This window comes from Saccostrea echinata, unplaced genomic scaffold, assembly GCF_033153115.1.
Source record: "Saccostrea echinata isolate AGI-Se365-2 ecotype Australia unplaced genomic scaffold, CSIRO_AGI_Sech_v1 ptg000032l, whole genome shotgun sequence".
NCBI lineage: Eukaryota > Metazoa > Mollusca > Bivalvia > Ostreida > Ostreidae > Saccostrea > Saccostrea echinata.
Genome location: NW_026889781.1, coordinates 5,775,407 through 5,787,585, shown reverse-complemented (window position 1 = coordinate 5,787,585; position 12,179 = coordinate 5,775,407). Strand labels below are relative to the sequence as shown.

The following is a 12,179-nucleotide window of genomic DNA, read 5'->3' as shown; positions in this document are numbered from 1 at the left end:
TTGGGATTCTTACCACGTTTTACAGCAGCTTTAATGAATCTTCTAACTTCAATCTTGTTCACTTATTCTTTACCATTCATTTTCAATGCAGTGTCTCGAATAGCCTGTCTTTTCTATCGTCTCACAATGACACTGTATGATAAAATGTGGTCACCTATAGGATTATCGGTTGATTAAACATTCATTCATGAGAGAAAGCTAAGGTTAATGTCATATGATTTCTCAATTGTGTATCATAGAGTTCAGGACATAATTTATTGACTAGCCCTTGTAGGTATTTTTGTTCTTTTAAATTCATGAAAGGTAGGTATTTTAGTTAATCTGTTGACTTCAATTGTTATGTCACATTGTGTGAAACTTATGCATGTTAAATCATTGCAAGTTATCTCAGATTACGTCCAATTTGATTTCATGGTAATAAAATTTGACACTTTTTCCAAGAACCTTGAATGATATTAAGATGTATGAGATGAAATTTTTTGCAGGAAAAAAAATTTCAAACTTCATTTTGAGACATACTCATATAAATAATAATCCTAAGAGGTATTATTCCTGGCAGAGAAGCGGATATCCTTTAAATCTTCTGATGAAGAACACCGGGGCCAAGGTGACTCAGGAGAGCGTTGTGGTCTCTGGGTTTTATTATCTGTAGGGTTAATTTTCACAGTTATTTTTCTTTCTTATAATGTAACTATGTCATTGACATTTTCACCAGAAAAACTGTTCAATTATTTAAACATTTTCGGTGGATTTTTTTCAGTTTTTAACTACTTCATGTCAGAGTACATTCCACCTGAAATAACAAAAAAAAAAAAAAGAAAATCTTAAAATAGTTGAAAAATAATCAGTACTGCCATCAAAAATTAAATATCTCTTTCTTATATCAATCATAGTAAGGTAAAAGACTTTGCCTTTCAAGATTTTTTATGCTCAGACCCTGTAAATTTAAATAGATTCGTGCATATTTCACCATCGATTTCTGTAACCCTTTGGCATGATTGATAATGAATTTCTTGACAATGCAGTTTTATAACTAAGAAGAGAAAATTACATTTTTTGATATCTCTGTCATCTTTTGAAATTGTTTGATTAGTAATTTGATAATGATTACACCTAAGTTTCTTGGAAAAGACATTTTGTATACGAGTACATACTTTTCATTTTTAATTTAATAAAAATATATAATGTACAGGTGTTTAAAGACAATATTGTTGATATTACGTAATGTATTAGTCCTGAGTAAAAGCATTACTTAATATAATTTAGCAAAAACAATTATGTCATAAACGCACCCGTATCTACTGTTTTGCTCATCTCGTCTTCTTCTCGTTTACATGGGTGTGTTAATTCCATATATTCAGATCTACAATATCCAATTTTAATCTTATATTATATATAACCCAATTTATTTTATCCGAGTTTGAGCAATTAAGCTTATCTACATTTGTAACATATACTTGGGTTTTACCCTTTTTCTCTCTCGTGGCATTCTGTGAAAAAAGACAATACAATTGAATCAATTAATCAAAGTAATTATTTATTAAAACTGTCAATGTAAATTACAAATTGTATATGTATACATGAAGCTCATGTTAATTAAGTTTCATTATTAAAATTATTTTAAGTTATTTACCTTCCATCTTTTCATAAGTATTTGTGTTCATCGTTTCTTAAACAAAATTCAATACAAACAAAAAGGATCTAATTCTATGCAAATGTATTGACATAATATTTTACGACTATAATTTGTACACAGGACTGAATGAGTTCTGCTTGTTTGGTCCTATAAAACAATCGACAAAATTTCCTTCTAGATGTTATAATGTGTTTTCAATTCTAATATTTGTTTAAAAAAATAGAGGTAGCTTTTACTGATGTTGGTAGAATATTGGAAGAAAATACATTTGCTGAAATAAGAAAATATTTATAGCCTATAGCTACAATTGTTGATTTAGAAAATTGATAGAGGTTACATTTGCTATATTTTTTTTTTAAATTAGAGATTGAGGGTATACCTATAGTAATCGCAGGGATTGATATATGTTACCTTTGCTGATACTGGTAGAAAATCCTTGATAACTATGGTCACTACTGGGTAAAACTTGATCAACATAACTGACATCCTGCTTTCTTTTTTTTTAATAAAACATGTAAACATTAGCAAAAATGTATGCATACATAAATATTTTCCCCATTCCGCTAAACATGATTCGGTATTTATCTAATTTTGTTTACATAAATCAAAATTATGCCTATAGTACCACAATTTATTACTGTAACATTGGTTTAAATTTACCTGTTAGTTGTAACACTTTTGCCTAAAATGGAACCAATGAAAAAAAAAGCTATAAAATTATAAATTTAAAAAAAGCTATAAAATTACCCTAGGTATTTTCACTTCTCTTACATTAATAATAGTATATTTATAGAGTTTAATAAGTAAATTTACACAATATCTCTAAATAAGACAACTTGATATTGGTCCTTGATAGGAAATCCTTTATAATACCTTTATCAATCCTTTGCTTCCTGGATTTATACAGCGCAGTAACACCAACAAGCAGAATAATTATAAAAACAATGCCCCCAAGGGTGCCTCCTATGATCGACTCCATTTCACAGTTTTTCATTCTTTCTGTCATGTTTAAAGTCCATGATTATTTTTTTCCCATTTTTTATACATGTATACGATATTGATTATCTGTAGCATTTTTCATACTATGTTAATTATTTGTACCATTTGTTATATGTTGTTGATTAATTGTTGCATTTTTTTATAACATGCTGTATCATGGAAAAAAGATAAAAGAAGTACCTGTTTGTGCATCTATGTCTGTTGAGCACTTATGTCTTTTTGAGGAAGTGATACCATAAACATTAGAAACCAGGATTCTAAATGTGTATTCTGTTCCAGGTGACAAATTCAAAACTTTGTAGATATTAATTTCAGGTTGGGTTTTATTCAACACCTCAACAGTTGCATTTTCATAAACGTCATCAATCTTGCTGTATTGCAAAGTCTGCTTCCCTTCAATACCGAGAAACGATGACGTCAATGAAATAAAGGCAAAGTTTGTTTTACACACAACCTGTATAACTGGCGGGGGAAAGGGTTTTTCTGAAATTAATAAACAAATACTTTAAAACATTGATATCAACCTACATACATATATGTGCCAAGTTTAAACTTTTTCAAATACAACGTTATTGACTTTTTTTAAATTCAGTCCATGTGACCCATACATGCCAGTTTAACTTTAAGACAGCCTACTTTTTCACCTCTAGAAATAAGCAACAATCCATGTATTTCAAAGAAGGACCATAGCACATTATTTACTTCCTTGACCTTAAAAGTATATCAAACTATTCTGATTTGCAACACCCTTTTGAAGCAATTAGCAAATTTAGACATGAATTGTTACCATAGCATCTTATTTATATTCCTTGTGCTTACTCGCAACTTCTTATTCTTCTTCACAACATTATGTAACATATGAATAATTATAGGGGAAAAAATGTATGTAAAAAAGAGCACACTCTGACGAATCATTTTATCTATATTTGTCTACTATTAACCACTTTTACATTTTCATGATTTCTATTCTTAAATTTTTGATTTTTTAAAATATCTCTAAATTTTAAGTTTTTAAAATATTTTTAAAGAAAATTTATCCATCAAAGTATTATATATGTCAAAACAGAATAAAGGATAACTATTTTCAAGTCCAATATAGTACCATTTTGGGTGTAATATCACCAAAAAATATTTATCATGATTGATAAAAACAACAGACATTAAAAGAACTGTCTCTTTTTTCAGTATTTAAAATTAAAACTTTACAAAGCTACATCTTAGAGTTGTTGAAAAGGTTTTTGTCTGAAAAACTAACATTAATTTAATTTTATTTGGGTAATATATAATTAAAAGGTATGGAGGTGGCGAATACAATTTAGTATAATACCCAAAAATCTTGAAAATAAGCCGGATTTAATAATAAGCCGGTTTTGAAAATAAACCACCTATTTCTTGCATAGAAAATTACTCGAAAATAAGCCTGTTTTGAAAATAAGCCGGTCATGACAATGCCATTTAGGAATAAAATATAAAAAAAATACTTCTTTTTTCTACATGCAAGATATTGAACATAGTATTATTTTAATTGTTTTATTTTATTATAAACATTCCATGACATTTTTGATTTTATTCAACAAAGCACGAGATATTATTGCATTATTTTCTTTTTTACTGTTAAGCTACATGTATCGGAAATCTTGATATTTATTACATGTCGTCTATATCCTCGCAGAAATAATTTTATTTCAACAAATCACGAAAAACTGTTCAATTTCATTTTGAAGAGATCGACTTAAATCTTTATTTAACAGCGGTAATCATGACTTTGTACATCGCGGTAATCTTCGCAGATATAATTATCTTTTTTTCAACAGAGTTCGAGTTATTTTAACAATTAAGTTTTAACAGACTTTATATTTCCTTTTTCAAATTACTATAACGTACGGTTAAAAATCTACGCCTCAATTATATCAATAAAAATTATCAAAGCCATTGATAATAGAGGTGTTGAGATAATCACAACAATGGCTTTAATTGGGACGTATATATACAGGGGTGTTTACATTGAAAATTGAAATGATTTTCTCTGAGTTATTGGAAATCAAAATAAATTTAGTTTTATTATATTTTATTACAGATTTACCGAGTGTCTCTCTGATTTGATACCTGTGCACTACGATTACGCAAGCACGTGGCAAAGGAATGTGCAAACGTCTATAAACAACATCCTTATATGGCGGCTTGAATATGCAGCTAAAATTAATTATAACTCGCTTTCCAATATTATTTAACTATGAACAGATTTCAAATCTAACATTTTCAACAAGTTTACGTTCTAACAATAATTTACTAAGGTTTTACATATAGCAGTGAACAAAAGAAATTGGCTATACTACACTCGGCCAAATGTGGTAGTTCACAATCGATCGATTATAATTCATTTATGTTTTGATAATAAGCCTTGATTATGCTCATGACATGCTTACCGGTTTTTTTGTTTTGATAATAAGCCGCGATTTGAGAATAAGACGGTTTTGAAAATAAGCCCCCACTTTCTTACCAAAACTTAAAATAAGCCGCGGCTTATTTTCAAGGTTTTAAGGTATTTCAATATATTTCATACAATTTACCCAAGGCAAACTTACTTTGCACATTAACATTGATAAAGCCACTAGAGCTCCCAGCAGAGTTACTGATTGTACAAGAATATCTACCACTGTCTTCAACTTTGGCAAATTAAATCAAGTAGAGCTGACTTGTAGAAATCAAAGAAGTGTTGAAGCCATTATCTTTCATCCATCGGTGAGTAAAATTGTCATCTGGGTTGGCACTCTCAACATAGCAACTTATGAAAGTCAGCTTCTGTCCTGACACTATATTAACAATATTGCCAGGCATGAGGTGAACCTCTGATATATCTATAGGAATAATATAACCATATTTGTTACTCAGATATCACTATGCATACAAAGCAAAGAACAAGGTACGTTAAGCCCACTTATCGGCCAGTCTCTAAATTTGATTAAGATTTTTTACAGAAAAACCTCCGATGTGTCCTCTCAAAATCATTTCATTTTTTAAAATTATAACTTTTTTTCCGTCAGAGGTCTCTAAAAATGGAGAGTTGTCTTTAAAAATTGCAACTTCTGACGTGATAGCGTCATAACAGCGTTACTAATTTTAACGTTACGTAAAACGAAATATTTAGATTCTCTCTGAACCGAAAAATATTAACTTTAAACTCCCTTATGCCCCCTTCCCCTTAAAAAATTATAATGATTTAGCGAAATTATATTGTCCGATGAAGCAAAGCTTTCGACAAAAAATATTACTTTTTTCTTTCTTATAATACGCACATTAAGAAAACAAAATTATTTCGATCGTACAAAAAATGTAATGTATTTCTGGCATTACTTATTGCAGAATGTTGCTTTGAACATTTTTAGTTTACCAGTACAGCATAAAAGGTAAAATAACTTGAAGAAAGTATGAATACATATTTTCTATATAATTCAGAGATTAATTTGAATGATGTATTGAATGATAATATGTTTTTCGAGATTTTTTCACTTATTCAGGGACGTCACCATATACCGCGGTGAAGGGCTTCAGATTTACATCTATACTCAGCACTCAGGACCATTAAGCAGTGAGGGTTCTATATCCCTCCAACGCCTACCGTGACAGGTAGGAGATCTTGATTTTAAGGTCTCAGCCGAAGGACCCGTGACTTTCGCTTCTAATGCCTGGCGCTTTGCAAAGTATCAGTCAATACTAATTTTATGGTGCGGCGAAAGAGGGTCCAACCCAGGCCTACCGATTATGAACCGAACGTCCTACCACTAGAATACCGTGATCGGTCCAGAGATTAAAAGAAAAAACTCAAAAGAAAAGGAGAAAATATGGGAAAGAAACATTTGAATAAAAAGAGTAGCTTGAAACTTACAAAGAACATTCAGAAAAGTTTTAGTTGATTGCAACGGTAACTCTCCCACTATGTTTGAACTGCAATATACAACTTTGCCTTGATCTTTCCTTGTAAATGTTAATGTTAACGTGCTGGTAACGTCAAATTTTTTATCATTATGTGATACCACTGAATTATTCCAAGAAAAAGTCGTAGAATTAAAGTGCCACAAAATGTCTGCCACAGGCCTGGAACCAAAGGTTTTACACGTGAATGTAAAGATATTCCCTGACACAACATCTATTTTACGTGGTGTAGAAAGCGTGATTCTTTTGACAGGTACTACAAGAAATTCACCTTTATGGTAAATATACAATTTAATCATATATTGAAAATACATTGTATATATTTTTTTCTTTTTTTTCTCAGACGTATTCATTGTATATGTTTCTTTTTTAATGTAGATTTATATTGAATATTTTGCTTTTTTATATGTTAAGCATATTTTGTATATGTTGCAAATTTATGGTAAGCATATGTTATGAAAGTATTTCAGTATACATATTAATTTATGTTGCTCTTTTTAATTTATCGTAAACATATGTTTTTAACACATGTTAAACAGGCATTATATATATATATATATATATATATATATATATATATATATATATATATATATATATATATATATATATATATATATATATATTTATTTATTTATTTATTTATTTATTTATTTATTTATTTATTTATTTATCGTATATATTGTACCGTTTTATTTTAAGTGATCCATAATAATTATTATCTCACAGTAATTGCCTGGAAGAAGGAGAGTTAAAAACCATTTATTTTTAGCTATAAAATTGATTGTGGCAGCTGCATAGTTAAATACAGCTCTCCACCGGGATATTTTAAAGATACCTTTTCCCCTTTTCTGGATTTGTGTTAAACTGCATGTATTTTTTTTTCTACGACAGATATGTAGTACAGGTTAAATGGTTAGTTTAGAAAAATAATAATAAAAAAATGTAATGTTGCACATACAGATTAAATTTATACCAAGCAATGTTGCTGCTTTTTGGATTTTTTTTTTTTTTTTTTTTTTTTTTTTTTTTTTTTTTTTTTTTTTTTGAGCAGTGGCTCTTCCATCAATGAGACATACAATGACATACATATCAATAATACAATATTTGATTTATTTTTTTTTAAATCCTACTTTAGATGATTTTGTTTATGTAGAAATAAATATAAACAATAAAATGTCTTTCTTTGTTTATTAGTATGGAAATTTACGTCGCAGCTATTGCAGAAATAAAAATCCTTAACCCTCTTACGCGCGTTATGTATTTTTTTATTTTCTGCAAGAGCTGCAACGTTAATTCCCATACTAGCAAAGAAATGAAAACAGTTTTATTGTTTGAAACAATCTGTTCTTTCAATTGTTAACTGGAGTTTACCTTGCACAAAAATAGTTACATTGATGCTCATGAGTTGACCTCGACCCATATTTCTTTCACAGAAGATGACCTGGTTGTGAACAGGCAGTGAAATTGTCAAATTGAATATCCAGTTGTCAAAATCACATTCCAATATGTATCCTTGTAGAGGTTCAGACCGACAAATTCGTAAACTCCCTGTGCCAATGCCATATGTTTCTTTGCTTCCTTGATTTGAAGAATAGAATCTATATGTCCCCCCAGGTTCTGTTGATTTGCACGTCAGTACTAACGCCTCTCCTTCTCTCACTTCCGCGGGACCTAGTGTAAGCTGTCCTACAGCGTGTGATTCAAGCAAGAAATACACACTATATGCATGTACATGTTTAAAAAAGTAGTCTTTTAGAAAATCATGGAGTGGGTCTAAATGAAAAGCAAGTGCTTCAACATGGTACTTTATATTATCAATCGATTGTTTGCATGAAGTTTTACAACAGAGATAAGGTCCTAAACAGGGGATAAACAACTAACTTTACACTGCATTGGTACAAGTAAACTAGAAAATCTAAATCTCTGGCGAGGCAGTGTGTGATTCATATCTGTCATCTATGCCACCGGGCCTACCGTAAACCCGTTGGGACTCAAAGAAAAGGGTCTAACTCTGATAAGATACAAAAGTACCTTCTCACATCTAAAAAAAAAAAATCCGAAAAGGTCCTTTTAAAAAAGCGTTAACTGCAGGTCGCCTTATACAGTCCCTGAAACGTTCTACTTTCCCATTTTTCCGTTCGCTCACCGTTCGTTCACCGTTCGTTCAGCGTGCGTTCACCGTTCGTTCACCGTGCGTTCAGCGTTCGCTCTCCGTTCACAGTTTTGCGTTCACCGTTCACCGTGCGCTCGCGTTCACCGTTCACAAAGCGTTCAGCGTTCGCTCTTCGTTCCGTTCACTTTGCGTTCACCTTGCGTTCAGCGTTCACCTATCATTCAGTTTTCATTGTCATTCGGAACTCCGAAGTGAAAGGACTTATCTTTTTGTAGGGAATGAGTTACAGGTTTTTTAATTTAATAACTAACATATCGTGTTTGAAGAATCATTATTTCATGTTGAAAAATATCTACGATATATATTTTTATTATTCAAACTTAGCTGTTAGGTTATTTATTAAATTAATCTGGAAAATAAATGTTGTTATAAGCACATTCTGTACCTATGTAGAACGATGCTGAAATATTAAATATAACTAAGGGCAATGTGCAAGTACTTCAAGCACTGCAACATTTTGTTGTTTTGTTAAAGACGACAAATCGTTAATGGAGATATAATTATCCAAGTCAAATAATTACGCAGCAAAATTACGGAAATATTTATTTCTAACACTTTTTTTTTCAATTACTACAGAAAATATGATAGAAGTAGTTCTGGGAGTTATACATAGTATTCGCGGATATCGTGTTAATTTATTATCTTTGGAGCGAATTAAATTGATAGTGTGGTTAAAGGAAATATTTATTTTAAATGTAATGCACTACAGAATTTTCTCTACTATAATATGTAAAGTCTATCGTTATAGAGAAAAATATCTGTCTTAACCGTAACTTTATATGTTTGCCATTCGATATGATTAATACCCCTCCCCCCTTTTCCCCCTAAATCGGTTACTTATTCAGTATTGCACAGGGGCTTGCTCCCGGCGTGTAATAATTATTTATTTTAAAAAAAAAAAATCATATACGGTAATACTAAAACGTGATGTTTTAGTATTACCGTATATGATATTTTTTAATAAATAATTATTACACGCCGGGAGCAAGCCCCTGTGGTATTGTATTTCCAGAATATTTTAATTAACATTTTAAGAAAAAAGTTAAGGTCTTTTTTAGAACAAAAATTCAGTTTCAAAACAAACATGCATCAAAAAAAGTCACAAAACAATAGTAGTTCAAAATGTACACGTGTCGGCGGTGGAATTTGGAATTGGCAGAGAGAATGTTTCAAATTCAAGTGTTAATGCCCAATGTATTTTATTCAATTATTATTCAAATGTTGGAATCAAATCTAGAAATGATAAAAATAAATGTTATAACTTGTAGGAAATACTCGCACTTCGTCTTCGACGTGACGAAACTTTCACACCTGCACAGTGTCTAATGATTTTGATTGACAGGACAAGCACGTGGACTTCGTGTGAACTTGAAGCAGGAAAATAAAAACGAGTATGACTGTCAAACAAATGGATATGATTTGTTGATAAAAAAAAAGTTACTTTCACTGTCTGATATATTTAGAAAAAAATTTCAGAGTTTTTGTTTGATATAGGTACAAACATTTAGTGAAGCCTGAAATGGGGGGGGGGGGCTAAAACGGAATCTCTCTCTCTCTCTCTCTCTCTCTCTCTCTCTCTCTCTCTCTCATTTGTCTGTTTAATAAAAACAATAATAGCATATTACTTGAATATCAAGTTCTGAAAATTGAATTTATAACAAATGATATGAATATGTATCTTTGTATTATCTTGTCCTAGTATAATCACGGCCATCTACAGATAAATGAAGAAGTCTACTCAATAAACATGGCCGTAGGAACCTGGGGGGGGGGCAAGGGGGGCCGTGCCCCCTCCCCAATAATTTGCCGATATATAGATCATTATAGTAAACATAGACTATATGCTTGTGCCCCCCACAATAAAAAGTCTGATGACCTTTTTTTTTTTTTTTTTTGCTTGTCAGGAAATGTTTGGTAGTGCCCCCTCAACTATCAACTGAAAATGTATGGCTGTGCCCCCCCCCCCCCCCAAAAAAAAACGAATTTGCTTCCTACGGGCCTGAATAAATCATTTTGAAAAATAGAAATGACACATAATATATTATTGTATTAAAAATTTAAAATACGAGCGTATAAATGCAAAACGTCCACTGACCTTTGTTATTAATTTTTTTTTCATTACTTTACACGAAATCGCTTTAACACGGAGATATATGAATGGATGTTACAACCACTTTAATTCATTCTATAAGTCAGAAGTTTTCTCTGATTTGTTATCAAATAAGAATAAAAATTTTTATTTTCCAACTAAAAAAAATATCTCTTATACTTCAGCGTTCGGCAACAATTGCAATGTTTTAATGCAATAAAAATCGTGTGATTAAAACTTAATGTGCATGCATCGTCTTTCTCAGGACAATTTTGGAGAATTTATTTTATTGACTTATTTATTCATTCATTTATTGGTTTACTTATTTATTATTGATTGATTGATTTTTTTTTTGGCACCTGACATTATACAACAATAAAATAGTTTCAATGCAAGGGAAAGATCAGAGGCATTCCGAATATATCGTTCATCTTGCGTTCACCGTTCACTTTGCGTTCGCGTTTCGCTCCGTTCGAGTTCTGCGTTCGCTCACCGTTCACCGTTCACACATCGTTCACCAAGTTGCGTTCAGCGTTCACATATCGTTCGCTCAGCGTTCGTTCACCGTTCGTTCAGCGTTCGTTCACCGTTCGTTCAGCGTTCGCTCACCGTTCAGGTGGGAAAGTAGAACGTTTCAGGGACTGTATAAAGTCTTAACCTCATGCATGCCGAATTTCAAGTCACATGTTCGTAAAATAGCAAAAATATGTTGATGTTTTGATGTTAAATTCTAGCCTCAATGTTACAGGTTAGTCTAATAAAAGTAAAAAATTTCATTTTAAGAATTTTCATTCATAATTCATAATTAAGTTAGTTAAATAATGAACATGATGAATCCATTTATCATTTGCAGCACTTACCTGTACATTGAGAAAAATATAAAGTGATAATAGTAACAATAAACCTCGGCAAAACCATGGCAGACATAATGTTTTTTTTTTATATTTACAAAAGCTTCCTGGTATGAAGAACATGTATACACTTGGGGCTACTCTTATCAAGAGGATTTATTTTATATACTTTGCTCGATAAAAAACGGAAACTTTTCTGGGGCGGATACTGGATTTCAGTTACAGAAAGGGGGATTGACAGTAGCGTCTTACAATACTTGAATGTATACTTACATGTAAAATGAGTTTATTGAGAGTTTCTAAATTTTATGGAAGCTCATTTCTTAAATTCCAATATATCATATTTATATAGTAGTTCGCTTTTTCCCAGAATTTACAATCATGAGTATGGAAGCCGGGAACTTTAAACTCCGGGCTTAAGTTTTTACAAAATTAAAAAAAAAAAATCTGAGTCAAATTTAAATGTAAATCAAAGTAACTAAGATGAGTTTAGAG

The 12,179-nt window shown here is 31.1% G+C and overlaps 1 protein-coding gene across 1 annotated transcript; it reads right to left on the bottom strand.

The window, feature by feature from the left end:
• Nucleotides 1-767: 767 nt before the first annotated feature.
• Nucleotides 768-11,780, bottom strand: LOC133197882 (cell adhesion molecule 2-like). The gene is made up of 12 exons (XM_061334065.1): nt 11,694-11,780; nt 7,943-8,257; nt 6,522-6,824; nt 5,221-5,301; nt 2,816-3,118; nt 2,510-2,635; nt 2,297-2,318; nt 2,048-2,130; nt 1,634-1,669; nt 1,469-1,490; nt 1,293-1,363; nt 768-793 (listed from the first exon to the last, which is right to left on the bottom strand). The coding sequence occupies exons 1-12, from the start codon at nt 11,758-11,760 to the stop codon at nt 768-770; spliced, it is 1,455 nt and encodes a 484-aa protein (XP_061190049.1). The 5' UTR covers nt 11,761-11,780.
• Between the last annotated feature and the right edge of the window lie 399 nt (nt 11,781-12,179).

What these genes read in the sequence shown, in the direction of transcription:
- LOC133197882 (XM_061334065.1), bottom strand. Translation starts at nt 11,760, where the DNA reads ATGTCTGCCATGGTTTTGCCGAGGTTTATTGTTACTATTATCACTTTA. An exon ending in AAAAGTGTTACAACTAACAG is followed by an intron (nt 2,131 to 2,296) that starts GTAAATTTAAAC and finishes TTAAAAAAAAAG; the next exon opens with AAAGCAGGATGTCAGTTATG. An exon ending in TACTTATGAAAAGATGGAAG is followed by an intron (nt 1,491 to 1,633) that starts GTAAATAACTTA and finishes CTTTTTTCACAG; the next exon opens with AATGCCACGAGAGAGAAAAA.